The 19,995-nt window shown below is 47.1% G+C and overlaps 1 protein-coding gene across 7 annotated transcripts in view; it reads right to left on the bottom strand.

Annotated features, from left to right (window-relative positions):
* Cdhr3 (cadherin related family member 3) overlaps positions 1-19,995 on the bottom strand; it is a 136,546-nt gene that overhangs the window by 80,584 nt on the left and 35,967 nt on the right. For all 7 annotated transcript variants that reach the window (XM_040743291.1, XM_040743292.1, XM_013117833.3 and 4 more), the window contains exons 7-10: positions 18,933-19,081; positions 15,920-16,109; positions 8,632-8,803; positions 6,956-7,058 (exon numbers count right to left, since the gene is read on the bottom strand). In XM_040743291.1, the coding sequence (XP_040599225.1) occupies positions 6,956-7,058; positions 8,632-8,803; positions 15,920-16,109; positions 18,933-19,081 (614 nt within the window). The remainder of the gene's footprint in view (positions 1-6,955; positions 7,059-8,631; positions 8,804-15,919; positions 16,110-18,932; positions 19,082-19,995) is intronic.

Here is a 19,995-nt window from a genome sequence, read left to right as displayed (position 1 = left end):
TGAGGCCAGCATGGATGAGGACAGTGTGGATGAGGACAGTGAGGATGAGGACAGTGAGGACAGTGTGGATGAGAACAGTGAGGATTAGTACAGTGAGGATGAGCACAGTGAGGACAGTGTGGATGAGGACAGTGAGGATGAGGACAGTGTGGATGAGGACAGTGAGGACAGAGTAGATGAGGACAATGTAGATGAGGAGAGTGAGGATAAGGACAGTGAGGACAGTGTGGATGACAACAGTGTGGATGAGGACTGTGAGGATGAGGACAGTGAGGGCAGTGTAATGTGGACAGTGAGTAGAGTATGGATGAGGACAGTTCGGATGAGGACAGTGAGGACAATGAGGATGAGGACAGTGTGGATGAGGACAGTGAAGACAGTGAGGATGAGGACAGTGTGGATGAGGACAGTGAGGATGAGGACAGTGTGGATGAGGTCAGTGAGGATGAGGACAGTGAGGACAGTGTGAATGAGGACAGTGTGAGAGAGGACAGTGAGGATGAGGACAGTGAGGACAGTGTGGATGAGGAAAGAGTGGATGAGGACAGTGAGGATGAGGACAGTGAGAATTATCTGGATGAGTACAGTGTGGATTAGGACAGTGAGGATGAGGACAATCAGCCAGTGAGGATGAGGACAGTGTGGATTAGGACCGTGAGGACATTGAAGATGAGGACAGTGAAAAGAGTGTAAATGATGCCAGTGTGGATGAGGGCAGTGTGGATGAGGACAGTGTGGATGAGGACAGTGAGGACAGTGTGGATGAGAACAGTGAGTATGAGGACAGTGTGGACGAACAGTGTGGATGAGGACAGTGAGGAGAGTGTAATGAGGACAGTGAGGACAGTATGGAAGAGGACAGTGAGGATGAGGACAGTGAGGACATTGAGGATGAGGACAGTGTGGATGAGGACAGTGAGGATGAGGACATTGAGGATGAGGACAGTGAGGATGAGAACAGTGAGGATGAGGACAGTGAGGACGGTGAAGAAGAGGACTGTGAGGAGAGTGTGAATGAGGCCAGTGTGGATGAGGACAGTGAGGATGAGGACAGTGTGGATGAGGACTGTGAGAATGAGGACAGTGAGGACAGTGTGGATGAGAACAGTGACAATGAGGTCAGTTAGGATGAGCACATTGAGGACAGTGAGGATGAGGACATTGAGGATGAGGACTTTGTGGATGAGGACAGTTAGGACAGTGTGGATGAGGTCAGTGAGGATGAGGACAGTGTGGATGAGGACAGGGTGGATGAGGACAGTGTGGATGAGGACAATGAGGATGAGGACAGTGAGGACAGTGGAATGAGGACAGTGACAACAGTATGGATGAGGACAGTGAGGATGAGGACACTGAGGACATTGAGGATGAGGACAGTGTGGATGAGAACAGTGAGGACAGTGTGGATTAGGACAGTGAGGATGAGGACAGTGAGGACAGTGTGGATGAGAACAGTGAGGACACTGAGGATGAAGACAGTGAATGTGAGGACTGTGAGTACAGTATGGATGATGACAGTGTGGATGAGAACAGTGAGGATGAGGATAGTGAGGATGAGAACAGTGTGGTTGAGGACAGAGAGTACTGTGTGGATGAGGACATTGAGGATGAGGACAGTGATTATGAGGACCGTGAGGATGAGAAGAGTCAGGACAGTGTGGATGAGTACTGTATGAATGAGGACAGTGTGTATGACGACAGTGTGGATGAGGACAGTGAGGATGAGGACACTGTGGGTGAGGACAGTCAGGATGAAGACAGTGTGGATGAGGACAGTGAGGACACTGTGGATGAGGAAAGAGTGGATGCGCACAGTATGGATGGTGAGGATGAGGACAGTGAGGACAGTTTGGATGAGGACAGTGAGGATGAGGACATTGTGAATGAGGACAGTGAGGATGAGGAGAGTGAGGACAGTGTCGATGAGGACAGTGTGGAAGAGGACAGTGAGCATGAGGACAGTGAGGACAGTGTGGATGAGGAGAGAGTGGATGAGGACAGTGAGGATGAGGACAGTGAGGACGGTGTGGATGAGGACCGTGAGGAAGAGGACAGTGAGAATGAGGACAGTGAGGATGAGGACAGTGAGGATGAGGAAAGTGTGGATGTGGACAGTGTGGTTGAGGACAGGGAGGACATTGTGGATGAGAACAGTGAGGATGAGGACAGTGAGGATGAGGACAGTGAGAACAGTGAGGATGACGAAGTGAGGAAAGTGTGCATGAGGATATTGAGGACAGTGAGGATGAGGACAGAGAGGACAGTGAGCATGAGGATAGTGTGGATTAGAACAGTGAGGATGAGGACAGGGAGGATGAGGACACTGTGGATGAGGACACTGAGGACAGTGTGGATGAGGACAGTGAGTACAGTGTGGATGAGGACAGTGAGGAATATGACAGTGAGGATAAGGACAGTGAGGATGAGGACAGTGAGGATGAGGACAGTGTGGATGAGGACCGTGAAGATGTGGACAGTGAGAATGAGGACAGTGATGACAGTGTAGATGAGGACAGTGAGGATGAGGACAGTAGGATGAGGACAGAAAGGTTACGGACAGAGAGGACAGTGTGGATGGGAACAGTGAGGAATAGGGCAGTGTGGATGAGGACAATGAGAATGAGGACAGTGAGGACGGTGTGGATGAGGACAATGAATATGAGGACTGTGTGGATGAGGACAGGGGGGATGAGGACAGTGAGGACAGTGTGGATGAGGGTAGTGTGGATAAGGACAGTGTGGATGAGGAAAGTGAGGGCAGTGTGGATGAGGACAGTTAGGACAGTGTGGATGAGGACAGTGAGGATGAGGACTGTGAGGACAGTGTGCATGAGGACAGTGATGATGAGGGCAGTAAGGACAGTGTGGATGAGGACAGTGAGCATGAGGACAGAGATGACAGTGTGGATGAGGACAGTGAGGATGAGGACAGTGAGGACAGTGTGAATGGGGACAGTGAGGATGAGGACAGTGTGGATGAGGACAGTGAGGACAGTGTGGATGAGAACATTGAGGATGAAGAGAGTGAGGACATTGTGGATGGGGACAGTGAGGATGAGGACAGTGTGGTTGAGGACATTTAGGACAGTGTGGATGTGGACATTGAGGATGAGGACAGTATGGATGAGGAGAGTGTGGATGAGGACAAGGAGGCCACTATGGATGAGGACAGTGAGTATGAAGACAGAGAAAATGAGGACAGTGTGGATGACAACAATAAAAATTAGGACAGTTAGCACGAGGACAGTGAGGTAGAGGACAGTGAGGATGCGCACAGTGAGTACAGTGTGGATGAGGACAATGAGGATGAAAACAGTGTGGATGAGGACAGTGAGGATGAAGACAGTGAGGATGAGGACAGTGAAGACAGTGCGGATGAGAACAGTGTGGACAGTCTGTATGTAGACATTGAGGATGAGGACAGAATGCATGAGGACAATGTGGATAAGACCAGTGATGCCATTGAGGATGAGGACAGTGAGGATAGTGAGAATGAGGACAGTGGAGACAGTGAGGATGAAGACAGTAACAGTGAGGACAGTGAGTACAGTGTGGATGAGGACAGTGTGGATGAGGACAGTGTGGATGAGGACAGTGAGGACAGTGTGGATGAGAACAGTGAGTATGAGGACAGTGTGGATGAGGACAGTTAGGATGAGGACAGTGAGGACATTGAGGATGAGGACAGTGTGGTTGAGGACAGTGAGGACAGTGAGGATGAGGACAGTGAGGATGAGGACAGTGTGGATGAGGACATTGAGGACAGTGTGGATGAGAACAGTGACAATGAGGACAGTTAGGGTGAGCACATTGAGGACAGTGAGGATGAGGACATTGAGGATGAGGACGTTGTGGATGAGGACAGTTAGGACAGTGTGGATGAGGTCAGTGAGGATGAGGACAGTGTGGATGAGGACAGTGTGGATGAGGACAGTGTGGATGAGGACAGTGAGGATGAGGACAGTGAGGACAGTGTAATGAGGACAGTGACAACAGTATGGATGAGGACAGTGAGGATGAGGACACTGAGGACATTGAGGATGAGGACAGTGTGGATGAGAACAGTGAGGACAGTGTGGATTAGGACAGGGAGGATGAGGACAGTGAGGACAGTGAGGACAATGTGGATGGGAACAGTGAGGAGACTGAGGATGAAGACAGTGAATATGAGGACTGTGAGTACAGTATGGATGATGACAGTGTGGATGAGAACAGTGAGGATGAGGATAGTGAGGATGAGAACAGTGTGGTTGAGGACAGAGAGGGTAAGGAGAGTGAGGATGAGGAAGTGAGGAAAGTGTGCATGAGGACATTGAGGACAGTGAGGACAAGGACAGAGAGGACAGTGTGGATGAGGACAGTGAGGACAGTGAGGATGAGGACAGTGTGAATGAGGACAGTGTAGATGAGGACAGTGAGGATGAGGACAGTGTGGATGAGGACAGTGAGGATGAGGACAGTGAGAATGAGGACAGTGTGGATGAGGACAGTGAGGATGAGGACAGTGAGAATGAGGACAGTGTGGATGAGGACAGTGAGGATAAGGAACGGTGTGGGTAAGGACACTGTGGATGAGGACAGTGAGGATGAGGACAGTGAGGACACTGTGGATGAGGACAGTGAGGATGAGGACAGTGTGGATGAGGACAGTGAGGATGAGGACAGTGTGGAGGAGGACAGTGTGGAAGAGGACAGTGAGGATGAGGACAGTGAGGACAGTGTGGATGAGGAAAGAGTGGATGAGGACAGTGAGGATGGTGTCTATGAGGACAGTGAGGACACTGTGGATGAGGACAGTGAGGATGAGGACAGTGTGGATGAGGACAGTGAGGATGAGGACAGTGTGGAGGAGGACAGTGTGGAAGAGGACAGTGAGGATGAGGACAGTGAGGACAGTGTGGATGATGAAAGAGTGGATGAGGACAGTGAGGATGGTGTGCATGAGGACAGTGAGGACAGTGTGGATGAGGACAGTGAGGATGAGGACAGTGAGGATGAGGACAGTGAGGACATTGAGGATGAGGACAGTGTGGTTGAGGACAGTGAGGACAGTGAGGATGAGGACAGTGAGGATGAGGACAGTGTGGATTAGGACAGTGAGGATGAGGACAGTGAGAACAGTGTGGATGAGGACAGTGAGCACAATGTGGATGAGGACCGTGGGGATGAGGACATTGAAGATGAGGACAGTGTGGATGAGGACATTGAGGATGAGGACAGTGAGGATGAGGACAGTGTGGATGAGGACAGTGAGGATGAGGACAGTGTGGATGAGGACAGTGAGGATGAGGACATTGAAGATGAGGACAGTGTGGATGAGGACATTTAGGACAGTGTGGATGAGAACAGTGAGGATGAGGACATTGAGGACAGTGTGGATGAGGACGAAGTCGATGAAGACGGTGAGGATAGTGAGGATGAGGACTGTGAGGACAGTGTGGATGAGGACAGTGAGGATGAGGACAGTGTGGATGAGGACAGTGAGGATGAGGACATGAGGATGAGGACAGTGTGGATGAGGATAGTGAGGATGAGGACAGAGAGGATGAGGACCTGAAGATGAGGACAGTGAGGATGAGGACAGTGAGGACAGTGTGGATCTGGACAGTGAGGATGAGGACAGTGTGGATGAGGACAGTGAGGACAGTGTGGTTGAGAACAGTGAGGATGAGGAGGTTGAGGGCATTGTGGATGGGGACAGTGAGGATGAGGACAGTGTGGTTGAGGACATTGAGGACAGTGTGGATGTGGACATTGAGGATGAGGACAGTATGGATGAGGCCACTATGGATGAGGACAGTGAGGATGACAACAGTAAAAATTAGGACAGTTAGTATGAGGACAGTGAGGATGAGGACAGTGAGGTTGCGCACAGTGAGTACAGTGAGGATGAGGACAGTGAAGACAGTGTGGATGAGGACAGTGAGGACAGTCTGGATGTAGACGTTGTGTATGGGGACAGTGAGGATGAGGACAGTGTGGTTGAGGACATTGAGGACAGTGTGGATGTGGACATTGAGGATGAGGACAGTGTGGTTGAGGACATTGAGGACAGTGTGGATGAGGACAGTGAGGATGAAGACAGTGAGGATGAGGACAGTGAAGACAGTGTGGATGAGGACAGTGAGGACAGTCTGGATGTAGACATTGAGGATGAGGACAGTATGGATGAGGACAGTGTGGATAAGGCCAGTGAGGCCATTGAGGATGAGGACAGTGAGGACAGTGAGGATGCGGACAGTAAGGACAGTGAGAATGAGGACAGTGGAGACAGTGAGGATGAATACAGTGACAGTGAGGACAGTGAGTACAGTGTGGATGATGACAGTGTGGATGGGGACAGTGAGGATGAGGAGTGTGAGGACAGTGAGGATGAGGATAGTGTGGATGAGGACATTGAGGATGAGGACAGTGAGGATGAGGACAGTGTGGATTAGGACGGTGTTGATGAAGACAGTTTCGATATGAACAGTGATGTATTGGGAGAGTATCAACAACACAAGTTGGAATTATGACCGTGTTAGGGGAGTGTATGGAACGGGCAGCAGTGTTGTAGCTATAAGCAAAGGCACTGTGGTATAAAACTCTGTGACTCTCAGGCCATTTGTCAGTGATTAGCACAGTTTAGAAAAGGGTAAATTCAGATGGGGAGGCAAGGGTGTCACAGTGTGCCAAACTCTGGCGTTTAAATATAAATGCAACTGCTGCAGCTCCGTTGAAAGCCATGAGGTGACTGCGTTTGTATTTCCTTAGGAATCACTGACAGAAACAGTGAAGCTGTGTAGGAAGGAGCAAGATGGAGGCTCAGGGGCCCACTGTATTTCAGTCAAAAGGAGGAAGTAGCTGATTGGTGTTTGTAACAGGAAACCCTGCGCCCAATGCCTAGAAATACCTAAGGCAGTTCAAGCACTGATGTTCAAGAAGATGTCAAAGAATCAAGCCAAAGCACACTTACTTTTGTAGTGTGGCGGGGCAGCATCTTGCACCTGGATTATCACACTGTACTTATTGCCAGCTGCTAGGTTGCTTGGATTTTCATAATTTAGATCACCAATTAACTAGGTCAAAACAGATAATAGATTCCACAGGATAAGCAGTCATATCATTGGGGTGACAAATCGGTTTTCATACAGTTAGTGAATTTGTAAATTGCCAACATCCTTTAGAAAACCATTTGCTGGGGTGTTTATGGAGCTTTGAGATATGGCCATTCTCTGGTGTAGCTAGAGAACTTACTCAGAAGAATTTAGCAGAGGAGAAAAATCTGTCTCCAAAAATGTCTGCCTAGCTAGCACAATTGCCCAACAAACAAGGTTCATGCCATCGTATCAGTTAAGGAAAGTAGAAAATGAAGTCCTTTACATAGAATAGTTTCCATTATTTAGCATGCTTATACAAATATATATAGAGATACATAAAACCACATAGAAAAGAAAAATATATCAAAATGTTGACAATATTTGCTCCTATCTGGTGATGTTCAACAGTGTTTTCTACAATTTAAATAGTGGATATAAACCAAGAACCTAAGAAAAGTGTGAATTTCCCCAAATCACAATCAGGTTGTTTTTTATGACTTTTTGTAAGGGACTGAAGGTAGCTGGAGATAGGCAGTAGGTACAAAAGGAGGTAGGCTGAGGAGAAAGGGGGCGGGCAGCTTGCTGTCATCGCAGAGGCCTGTGGGAAAGACCCCTGGAGACCTCGGCATGCCCTTCCTTCTTGGTGTTCTCCTGTGCCCTGCGGCAGGAGCCCAGTAGGAACTGACGCCACACACCTTGCTGAGCCCCTATCAAGCCCATCCCCCCAGCCCTAGCCCTGCCTTTGCTCCTAAGTGCACTTTCCACCCCTCCTTGCTGTAGTCTCTGTGGGGTCTCTGGTGGCTCTGTGATGCAGAATCTATCAAGATGGCACTGAAGGGCCTCATTCGAGGAATGAGCACTCAAACAGCAGAAGAGCTTGTGCACAGAGGGCGCCGCCACATCTGCAAAGGCTCGCTAAACAGGCGTGCAAATGGCTCGCTAAGTAGGCGTGCAAACGGCTCACTAAGCAGGCGTGCAGATGAAAGGCACCTGCAGATCAGCCTCTAGCAGCGCTCTGCATAAGGAACGATGCTTAAGGAAGCCTGAGGGAAATAAAGAGCTGACAGGAACACACAGCCACTGTTAAGTCTGTCAGTTACTGTGGTTCTGAGGGGAGGCTGCCTTCTCTCTGCAGGGTAGCAAAAGTGCCATGCATGCTGGAATAGCTTCCCCAGTGTCCTTTTAAAGAGGCAGTTGATGTGGGAAGTCCTGTTATTTGTCAATAAAGCACTGCTGGCCAGTAGGAATCTAGATAGGTGGGACTAGGAGTCCAGGAGGACTCTGGGAAGGAGAAACACAAGATTCAAGATGTAACGCCATGGGGTAGGAGCCCGGAACTATTCTCCAGTAAGAGACATACTTAGATTAACAATTATGGGGTAATTACTTAAAGCGGAGCTAGCCAGTAAGAAACAAGCAAGGCCAACAGCTTCCTAATTAATATAGCCTCCTGTGTGTTTATTTGGGACTGATGCGGCTCTAGAACCAGGCTGGCGGGAAGACTCCTCTCAAGGAAAAAGCTTCTCTTTACAGGCAATGACCGTGAACTGACCACAATTCTCCCAGAGCCGGGTGGATGCTGTGAGAATCTGCTGCTGCTCCCCACTCCAGATGGCGTGGTAAAGTTGAATTTGTTGTTTGGTGCTTCACTGTCATCGTCAAAGCAGAACTTGTTCAGGTCCAAAAGCAGCGTTCCATTGGCTGCTCTTTCAGCCAACATAATGCTGGAAAAAAGATACAATTCAATATTTTCCTCTAACAAATGGCGAAAATCAGCCTTCAGACCCAAGCTGAGGCTGGATACCTCTACTACATATTCAATTCCACGGGTCCTTACTGCTCTCACCACTTCTGCCCTTGAGTCCTTCCGGTCTGTGTCTAACACAGTGTCAGGTTATGGCAGCCTGCTCCTGAGGACATCTCAACTTTGGACCACAGGACTCTCCTCAGCTTCTCCCACCTCATCTCCCTGCCCTCGTTGCTCCTTGTTTGCCCTCCTCCCACCAGAGCAGGAAGCCCCTCAGAGGGGCCACCAAGGCTCTAGCCCCAGGCACTACTCTGGAATGCCCTTCCCACAAATCTCCAGTGTGTTCCTCAGAGTCCTGTGTACCAAAGCTCAGTGTCTCTCACAACCAAAGTATCCTCCTATATTCCACAACCTCTTCTTGTGACTGCTAAAATGAACTTTGGATCAGCAGCTATGGAGCAAGGATTGTGTTAAGCTGTGGCCAGTAAGATCATCTGCTTGCTAAAGAGACCTGTGTCCCTGTGTCTCCACAAGGCCACCCTGGCAGAAAGCTTCTGCCATTTGCTTCTGCCTTCACTGTCCAATGCCATGGTTTTAGTCATCAGTTCTTCAAACAGGGACCACTTATTAAATACTAACTGTGTGTTCTTTCACATTAACAAAAAGAAAAATGCTCTCCTGCATCTCCAAGAGTTTTGTGCACGTGTCCTCATCTGACAGGGGAGCAAAGAGTAGTTTGGAGGGGGGGGTCAAGGCTTGTCTAAGACGGTTAAAGCCTCCAGACATGGTTTCTCACTGTCTGTGTGAAGGTCATTGTAAAGCTAAGTTCCTGTGATGGGGCAAGACAGCACAGAGCTTCCTCCACCGTGTGCTCTTCCCTGGTTTAACTACAATCTGATTTCCTTGACGGAGAATCCCGTGCAAAGTTACCCAACTCTGGAGGAACCCAAGGTCAATGTCCTTGGGTTATCTTAGCTTCTGTTAAAACTACTTGCTTCACAAAGAACTCGGTGGACAAGACAAAACGGCTCCCTACAGAATGAGAAAAGATCTTCACCAACCCAACATCTGATAGAGGGCTGATCTCCAAAATATACAAAGAACTCAAGGAACTATAAATCAAACTACCACATAATCCAGTTTAAAAATGGGGTACAGATCTAAACGGAGAATTCTCAGCAGAACAATCTCAAAAGGCAGAAAGACACTTAAGGAAATGCTCAACATCCTTAATCAGCAGGGAAATGCAAATCAAAACCACTCTGAGATTCCATCTTACACCGATCAGAATGGCTAAGATAAAAAACACCAATGACAGCTTATGCTGGAGACGATGTGGAGAAAGGGAGACACTCCTCCATTGCTCGTGGGAACACAAACTTGTACAGCTGCTGTGGAAATCAATATGGCAATTTCTCAGAAAACTAGGGATCAACCTACCTCAAGACCCTGCAATACCACTGTTGGGCACATTCATACCTCAAGGACATTTGCTCAGTTATGTTCATAGCTACATTATTTGTAACGGCCAGATCTTGGAAACAACTTAGATGCCCCTAAACTGAAGAATGGATAAATAAAATGTGGTATATTTACACAATAGAGTACTACTCAATGCTAAGAAACAATGGCATCCTAAAATTTGCAGGCAAATGAATGCATCGAACTAGAAAAAAAACATCCTAAGTGAGGTAACCCAAAACCAGAAAGACAAATATAGTATGTACTCACTCATAAGTGGATACCAGACATTAAGCAAAAGATACCCAGCCTACAATTCTTAACCTCAGAGAAGCTAGAACCCTCTTTCAGAAACAGATGGAAGCATATGCATAAATTCACAACTAACCAATGGGCCAAGCTCCTGGAGTACAATCAAAGTGAGGGAGGAGTAATAATATGAACAAAGGAGTCAAGACCATGATGGGGAAACCCACAGAATCAACTGACCCGAGCTAGTGAGAGATCACTGACTCAGGTCTGACAAACAGGGAACCTGTGTAAGACTGAACTAGACTTCCTTCATATAGGTGACAATGGTGTGACTGAGACAATATATGAGGCCACTGGCAGTGGGTCCAAGATGTAACTCTAATGTACAAACTGACTTAATTCGATATGGAGAGATACCTTGGTGTGGGGGTGGGGAGGTGCCTTGGTCCTGCCTCAGTGAGATGATGGGACAGATTTAGTAGACTTCTTATGGGAGGCCTCACCCTCTCTGAGGAGCAGATGGGAGGAGGGGGGAAGGAAGGATGGAAAGGAGGGAGGGGGAACTGGGATGAGAATGTAAAAAAAAATTAAGAAAAAGTAAAAACAAAAAACCAAAACAAAATCTGCTTGCTTCAAACTGCTTACTTTTGCAAAGCTCTCAAGGTGGAGGACATGGTTTCTACTTTTTAAAAACCCATGTTCTGGACACTTGGGGCTCTACCCAGGTTCCTGAACACTTGAATGTGGTCCCAGTCACTAGATAAAGACTTTAAATTGTCTGAACACGATGCCTGAGTGATCATCTCTGGTGAACTCCCCAGTAACACAATCAATACATAATTATATCTAGGCCATGGATGTTTGTGGACCTAAGCTTTGATTACACACTGTGGACCTAGGAGAGTGTGTCACCTGAAGAATTCAGGATCCTGGTGCCAGAGTGCACACATGCACATTCTCTCTCACACACACACTCTCTGTGTCTCTCTTTCTCTGTCTCTGTGTGTGTGTCCGTCTGTCTCTCTGGCATCTCTTTCTCTGTGTATCTCTCTGTGTCTGTTTGTGTGTCTCTCTGCTCTGCTCGCGCGCGCATGCGCGTGCGCGCGCGCGCGTGTGTGTGTGTGTGTGTGTGTGTGTGTGTGTCTGTCTGTCTGTCTGTCCCTCTGTCTCTCTCTGTCTTTCTGTCTCTCTCTTTCTCTGTGTCTGTGCTCAGGCTGTCTGTGCTGCTGAAGATATAACTGCTAGACAAGAAGTAAGCAGCATCAGCAGTTTTGACATGCTCTTCTCATTGTTCTCTGACACTTGGCCCTTTTCCCACAAGCATGTGTCTTGGAAAGCCACTCCCCCTCATGTATCAGTCCCTGCCTCCAAGGGGAGCCCCTTCTCCCCTCACAGCCATCAGATCATGTGCCCTCTGCACACAAAGGTGACTACCCAACCGCTTTGTGGATCTCCTCCTGTTCATGGACAGTTTGCAAAGCACATTCAGCCAAGAGCTGGACAATTTACAACATGAGCAGAGGCCACCTCGCTGCCTTTGATGCCTCTGCTGGAGCCTGGGCCCATTCATCATCAACCTGGGATTGCCACAGCTTCTCCAGGCTGTCCTGTCCCACCCACCCGCAGCCTCTGGGCCTCCAACTATCACACAGCTGCTCTTAACGATTGCTGGCACCCAACCCTCCCACTCTCCAGCCCATCTGCAAAACTTTCAAGTCACAACGCTCTAGTGTAAATGTCAGTGACTGTGCAGCTCCAGTCCCGTGGTTTTGTTTTGCTTTCATGCTTGGCATTGTAATGACTGGGATGGAGAAGGGATCAAGGATGGGGTGGTGGATACGTGGGCAACACTTCTCGGTCTCTCAGATCTGTATGTTCAACATCATGGACACGCAGACTGAGCTCCTGAAGTGAAGATTTCCACTTTGCAGCTCAAAGAAAGGGATCCTCTCACAGACAACCTCACTTTCAGGCCTTCAACAGCCCAGCTGGGAGTTACCCTCTTTGGAAAAACCTGGGGGCAATGACTCCATTGTTTAGAACTATCTTCAGAAATGAATGTAATTAGCACAGTTACTGATGGACTTCAGGGCTAGCTAGAGCAGGACTCTGTGGGCTTGCCTGGTAGACCTATGACATTCAAATTACCATTTCACCAGGTAGTATATAACACAGTCTGCAAACTGTCCTACCACCTCAGGGAACTATAGACCACAGAAAGCCAGAATATTTGATGAACAGATATGAGAAAAAGACAGAACAAAGAGGCTTGAGACAGCACAGTCTGCTCCAGACACCAATAGCCCTCCAAGTAGAGGAACAAAGAGTCAGAAGGCTTAGGATAAAAAGTAAATTTCCCAGGATGCACTGGGGCCATTTCAGAGAGCTATCGTAAATGAAGATTCTCAAGAGAAGTGGATGACTGCAAAAACGTTGTTCCATCTACAGGCCCACACTTCCTTTAGCAGACTATGGGATTTACACTGTGCCTGTGTTGGTGTGGAAATCACATCCTAATGTCCATGGCACCTATTCCTGCCCATAAGAGACTGAACATCCGGAATGTTCAAGTTTGGAAAGTGATCTGCAACATGGTCCAGCCTGTGACTGGGTAAACCAGGTCTCAGCAGGAAGCAGACAACAAATGAGGAAAATTCTAGGAGATTTAGTAAACAGATGATTACAAAGGGTATTTGGGTGTGTGAAGAAATTTTAAGGGCTGATGCATTTCTCAGGGCTAGTAAGAGTAGAGCAGCTGGGCCGGACGGTGGTGGCGTACACCTTTAATCCCAGCACTCGGGAGGCAGAGGCAGGCGGATCTCTGTGAGTTCAAAGCCGGGCTAGACCGATAGCCTCCAAAACAATACAGAGAAACCCTGTCTCGTAAAAACAAAAAAAAAAAAAAAAAAAAAAAAAAAGAGTAGAGCAGCTGGTTGTGGTGGTACATGCCTTTAATTCCAGCACACTGGAGGCAGAAACAGGTGAATCTCTATGAGGTCAAGGCCAGCCTGGTCTACAAAACAAGTTCCATGACAGTCAGAGCTACACAGAGAAACCCCATTTTCACTCCCCACCCCACACCCCCCACACACACTCAGTGTGGATCATCCTTGCGATGCAGAGTCTGGGAAGTTCCTGTGGAGGAAAACTGTGAAAGGGAGGGAGTTGATAAACCCCCAGCTTCACTCTCTTTATTTCCTTTTTGAGAGCTCCCCACTGGTCAGGAGAACATAAATTGCAAGGAAAGTAGTAGGCAACCTTGCTGGATCTGAGATGTGTCCAGGACAGATTCTAAGCCATCACACTGATCCTCAAGCACTGAGTAGAGTGTGTAAATTTGAAAATGGAGGGCTGGTCATATACATAACAAATGAACTTAATAGCTATCCCTTACCCTGGACAGTCTTTGTCTAGGGCTGTTCATTGCAGCACAATAAATAAAAGATTGATATTCCAATATTCAAGTTGAATATCAGAAAAACAAAACAGCTGGCCACCAGCTTCTTACCTCTACCTCAGGCTAAATGGGCTGAGCCTGTCTCCACAAGCTCTCACCAAGCCTCAGACTGTAACTCTCCTCAGGGTGACTGGAGAATGAGTATCTGATACTGACTACTGAAGATCCTGTTTCTATCTTTTATACCCCTCTAGTGCTGGGATTAAAGGCATGTGATCTATTACTCTTTTAGACTCATTCAGTATCACGTATCCCTGGGTGGTCTTAAACTCATAGAGATCCATCTATCTCTTGTTCCTGAATCCTAGGATTAAATCTGTGTAGCTCCACCTCCTAGATTCTGGCTGCTGGGATTAAAGGTGTGTTGTTGGGAGACGTCATTCTGTAAATATGTGTCTGATTGGTTTAAATAAAGCACTGTTAGCCAATAGAGAAACAAGATAGGTGGGACTAGGAGTCTAGAATGATTCTGGGAAACATAGTGAAGAGATGGGTTACCATATGATCTCCCAGGAGAAATGGACGCAGCAGGAGTACATCCTCATAACAATAAGTCCTTATAAAATATATATATTAGTAATTATGGGTTAATAATCAAGTCAGAGCTAGACAATAAGAAACCAAGCAAATGGCCAACAACTTCATAATTAATATAGTGTCTTGTGTGTTATTTGGGGGCTAAAAGAGACAGCAGGACCCAGGTGGTGGGCAGGAAGACTACACATTACAGTGTGTGTCGCCAGTGCATGATCAGCTTAAGGCTGACTTTGCTTTTCTGAATCCTCAGGCAAGCTTTAATAAATCACAAATAATATATCACTACACATCTTTTGCACAGCCATGCTATGTACTGTATCTGTCCAAAGTCACCTGGAGCAAACTTGAAAACCCAGTCAAGGTAACCCAAGAGACTTTGCCTACTGGGTCATCAAAACAGGCCTGTTCCGATCTCCAGCCTTACTTTAGATGCAGGACACTCTGTCCACAAAGGTCATTTCTGAGACACACCCCACCCCATTCAGACCTCCAAAGACTGACTAGCATAGAAACCACGGAACTGAAGGTGCTATGGAAGAATTCCCACTCTGTGGCTTTCTGTCAAAATAGCTATGGCTTCAGAAAAGAAAAAGCATAGTAACTAGGAATCAAAAAGGTCTTTGAAGGGCTGAAGTGAAGACTCAGAGTTTCAGAGCACTTGATGGTCATCCAGAGGACCTGGGTGCAGCTCCTAACATCTGTGTGGAGGCTCACAGCTGAGTGTGTGTTCACAACTCTTGTTCTGTGGAGCTGAGTGTTCACAACTCCTGTTCCAGGGGCTGATGCCCTCTTCTGACCTCTGCAGGCACCAGGCATGCATACATGCAAGCAAAATACTAACACATGTAAAGTAAAAATAAATAATTATTAAAGAACTTTTAAAAATCATTGTGAATTAATTGTGAGTCAAAGGACAAGTAAATATATATAATAACTCATGTTGTATATGCACCTGTATTTCACCTATATGCAATTAAGTTATAGAAGGTGAATTAGATGTTTGTTTTACCCAAGTACTTGGTTTGGTTTATTTGTATTATTTACTTACTGTGAGTGTCTTTGGGAGGTCCTAGTTACTAATCCTGACTCCATTATAAGTGATAACTGCACTGTCTTACCTCTGGTGGCAATAAATAGAAAGACAGGGACTGTGGTGCAAGTGGAATGAAATTTAAAAATAACTATAAACACAGAAAGTAGAAAAGAGAAATAATGAAGAGGGAAGAAAATGAAAGAGGAAGGAAAAGAATAACAAAAAGGCATTTGAACAAAATGGGAAACTTTGAATCTGCTTGTGGAAAGTCATTTCCCCGATGCCATCGTATATCAGAGAAGCCCAGAGGTCAAGGGCCACTCAAGAGGGAATGCATTTCAATACACGAGTACCTGAAGGTGAGCTTTCTGCATGTTGCAGGGTTGTCATTGATGTCTTCCACAGTGATGGTTATCTGGATGCGGTTCTCCTGACCCCCAGAGGGTCTGTCCCTCACCAGAACTTCCAGTGATATTATGGGATTTTGTCTCAGTTCACCTGTATCTCTATCTAGTCTGTGGGCCACTTGGATTGTCCCAGTCACTAAGAAGACAAAGATTAGAAGTCAAATGAAGAATAAGTCACAGGGACATGGAAAACACAAGGAAAGACTGATCTAGAATAATGACTGTCCTACCCTGGGAGTAGACCTATATAGACGTATCTCTGTAAAATCATATGCATTTTTGAATTTGACACCATTGAATGCCTGACCTGACCCTGCTCTAAAGCCACACATTAGACTTCAGGGTTGAGCCCTGGGCAGAACTGACAAAACTGGGGGATAGCTGCCTTCAATTATTGGATATTCCGTTGCTAAGAAACAGGTACTGTTTCTTAGAATGAGTGAGGCTACCACTGAGTGCAGGTGAAAGCCCAGAACTCGAGTTGCTGAGACCCTTGGAGCAGTGCTGGTTCAAGCCCTCCTCTGTCCTGATGAGATGGCCTCCCCTCCCCTCCTCCACCCTGATGAGATGGCCTCCCCTCCCCTCCTCTGTCCTGATGAGATGGCCTCCCCTCCCTCTCCTCCACCTCCCTCCTCTCCTTTCTTCTTCTCCTCCTTTTCCTAGTCTCATGCTTAGCTTGATTTGCTTTCATTTTTATTACTTGAAACCAGTCTTAATTTAAACACTCAAAAAAGGAGGGTGTGGGAATATAGCTCAGATGTAGTATTGGTCTCATATGGACAGCGTTCTGCATTCAATCCCCAGCACTCATGTGTGTGTGTGTGTGTGTGTGTGTGTGTGTGTGTGTGTGTGTGTGTGCGTGCGTGCACGCGTGTGTTTGTTAAAAGTTCATTTTTGCAACACTGGAGTAAACCAAGGTCATCTATCCCTACACTCTTAGCTATGTGAGGTTGTCAATATCAAAAGCCTTCAGTTGTTTCCAGAGATAGATCCCAGGTGTTGACTTTGCATGCCCAGCATTTCCTAGGCCCAGACAAGGTGTACTCAAAAGCCATTGACACATGGTCTGATTTCCACAAAGGCATTATTTAAAGTGAAGTTCAACAGGCTGATGTGGCCTGGATTTACAGAGATGGGCCAGTATAGTGGCTAAGAGGACAGGCACGAGAATCATCTGACTTGGCCATCCAAGTCCCCCTATGACCTGGGGACCTTGAGGAAGTCACTGAACCTGTCTAGGTATCTCTCTAGCTCTTGATTTTCCTTTGTAAACTGGGTGATGTTAATTCATTGGGAAGGAATGTGTGCAGCTGCACCGCATAAGTACAAAGTCTCCACTAGGTGGGCATTACAGAGGGGAGGAAGTTCATTCTCTGCACTAGGCCGCTCATATGGGATCATAACTGCCAACCACCTAGTAAGCTGATCTACAGAGACACTGTCCAATGCATCACCATTAGCCACAAGTAGCTACTTAACCCCTGAAATGGGGGCAGCCTGATTTGAGATATGCTTTAAGTATAAAATATACAATAATCTTCCAAACAAAAGAATGTAAAATATCTCAATTACTTTTAAAGATTAATTGTGCTGTAATTACAATATGTTGGATCTTAAGAGCAATTTCATTTTTTAGTGCAACTACTGAAGACATTGAAATTACACATCTGTCTTCATTCTACTTCAGAGGTCACATTATTCTTCACTTCTGAATCTTTAGAAGTGTGTTGCTAGGGCAGGCAACTCAAGCAGCTTTCCAGGCCCACCTTCCTGAGAGTGATGAGGCACAGGACCACCCCACAGCATGGCAGCCTGACACGCGAGATGACAGCAGAAGCAGGAGAGCCTCTCTGCCTTTATCCTGTCCTCCCCTGGAGAAAGCCATCAGACCTTCGATGGGGGGATATTCACTTATTGTTTGATGAATAAAACATTGATTGGCCAGTAACCAGGGAGGAAGTATGGGCGGAGCTAACAGGCGAGGAGAATTCTGGGGAGAAGCACAGAGGGGCCACAGAAGACTCATAGCCGCTGAAGGAGTAACATGCTGGAGCATTCCCTGCTAAACCAAAACCACATGGAAATACACAGATTAGTAGATATGGGTTAATAATTAAGAGAGAGCTAGCCAATAAGAAGCCTGAGCCATAATTAATTAATATGAGACTCTGTGTATTTATTTGGGGCTAAAGGTTTGCAGAACCTGGTAGGACAGAAACCCTGTCTACAGGCCTTCATTTGAGAGATTTGCGCTCAGATGTAAGCATCACCATCTAGGACAGACACACCTGAACACCAGGGCTCACACAGTTTACTCCACTTTTAGAAACTTTGTCCTCCAATCATATTTATCCATTTACTTTCTCATAAACACTGGTATAAAAAAATGCAATTTTCCAGACAGGTCTGGTGGTTAATGTCTGTAACTCCAGTATTCAAGGGGCTGAAGCGGAGGATTGCATGAGTTGGTATATAGCAAGTCAGAGCTACATACCAAGACCTTGCCAGAAAAAAAATATTGTGCTGTGGTGACACACACCTTTAATACCAGGACTCAGGCCATCCTGGTCCAAAGAGCAAGTACCAGGACAGTCAGGGCTACACAGAGAAACCCTGTCTCAAAAAACAAATAAACCAAAAAAAAAACATTAAATACAATTTCTCTGGTGTCTTTGAGTCTTCATTTCCATAGAGAGATATCTGAGTTCTATTTTTAGGAATTTCAACCTTAATCTTCATGTTAGTTAAGAAATTAAATTCATCCCCCTCCATAAACGTGACAGGTGACCCAGCTATTCACACTCAGCCCTCTTCAGGCTCCACAGTCTTTGGCAGTGTCTCATGCCTTTAATACATCCTTTCCCTGAGGCTGAACCTGGACCGAAAGGCAGGCCAAGAGAGGAAGACAGCATTGCAAAAGCATGGGAGCAGCTGCACTAGAGGATGCAGGATGACTCACGCTGGTCTATCACAAAGTAGCTGCTGGTGGCGGGGATGCTGTAGAGGAGGTGGCCAGGCAGGCCCTCGTCATCAGGATCCTCTGCGGTGATGTTCGCCACAATGGTTCCTGGACGCACTTCCTCGGGAATGGAGTACTCTCTCCTGGGACTGAAACAAAAATACTGCAGGAGTGGCTGGCTAATTTGCAGGGGTAGGGGAGGGTGCAGATCGGGCAGTAGGTATTCTGGTGTGTGCTAACTATAGCACTGCATTGCTTGAGTTGCATCAACATGCAGAAAACCCAGCTGAAAGGAGGGGTGACTGGCATCTTTATTTCCAAAGATCACATCCTCATGGATGCCAACAGGTGTGCCAAGCTTTTCCTACATTGGGCACAGCCACTGACTACCTGCCTGATACCTTTACCTATCATGAACAGTCTCGCACAACACACTTCTCTTACCTGGTCAGCTTCTCTCCTCTGAGTTTCTGATCCTTGTAAAGACCCCATCTAGACACGATGTTCAGAACTGCAGGCTTCCTCATCCTATGGAATCTGACAGAATCCCAATACTGTGCCTTCTAGCATCTCTAGTCTATTTCTTCTGCTGCATTTGCCTGAAGACACTCTTCCCCGTGGAACTTGGGCATCTCTCCAGGCAGTGCTCACTCCGAGGTCAGCTCTCTAAACTGAGAAGCCCTTGGCACATGTCATGGCACTGTTCTCCAAGGAACACTGTGTCTACCAGAACTCCAAGTGCCCAGCTCACACACCTTTCTCAGGCCTCCATGCTTTTGTAGAAGACCAGTAGTAAGATCATTTCAGAATGGCAGAGCCACCTTTAATTTTCCTGTTTCCTAAGGCGCCATTTCCCCCAGCTGTCCCTCCTTGAAGGGAGGCAGTCTTCATCTCAGCTCTAAACGCCCTTGTGTTGGGGGCTCAAGCTACTCTGCTGCCCCTAGCTCACCACTACTGTCCCACTGCGTGTGCCACAGGAACCAGACACAAGACAGGACCTGTGGCTGGCCTCAAGAGAAGCAGAGACAACCTGTAGCCAGGTCTTCACCCTAGCCTACCACAT

The sequence above is a fragment of the Mesocricetus auratus genome, unplaced genomic scaffold (assembly GCF_017639785.1).
Source record: "Mesocricetus auratus isolate SY011 unplaced genomic scaffold, BCM_Maur_2.0 Super-Scaffold_15014, whole genome shotgun sequence".
Taxonomy (NCBI): Eukaryota; Metazoa; Chordata; class Mammalia; order Rodentia; family Cricetidae; genus Mesocricetus; species Mesocricetus auratus.
The sequence above is the reverse complement of the archived record's forward strand: the minus strand, read 5'-3'. Positions and strand labels throughout refer to the sequence as shown.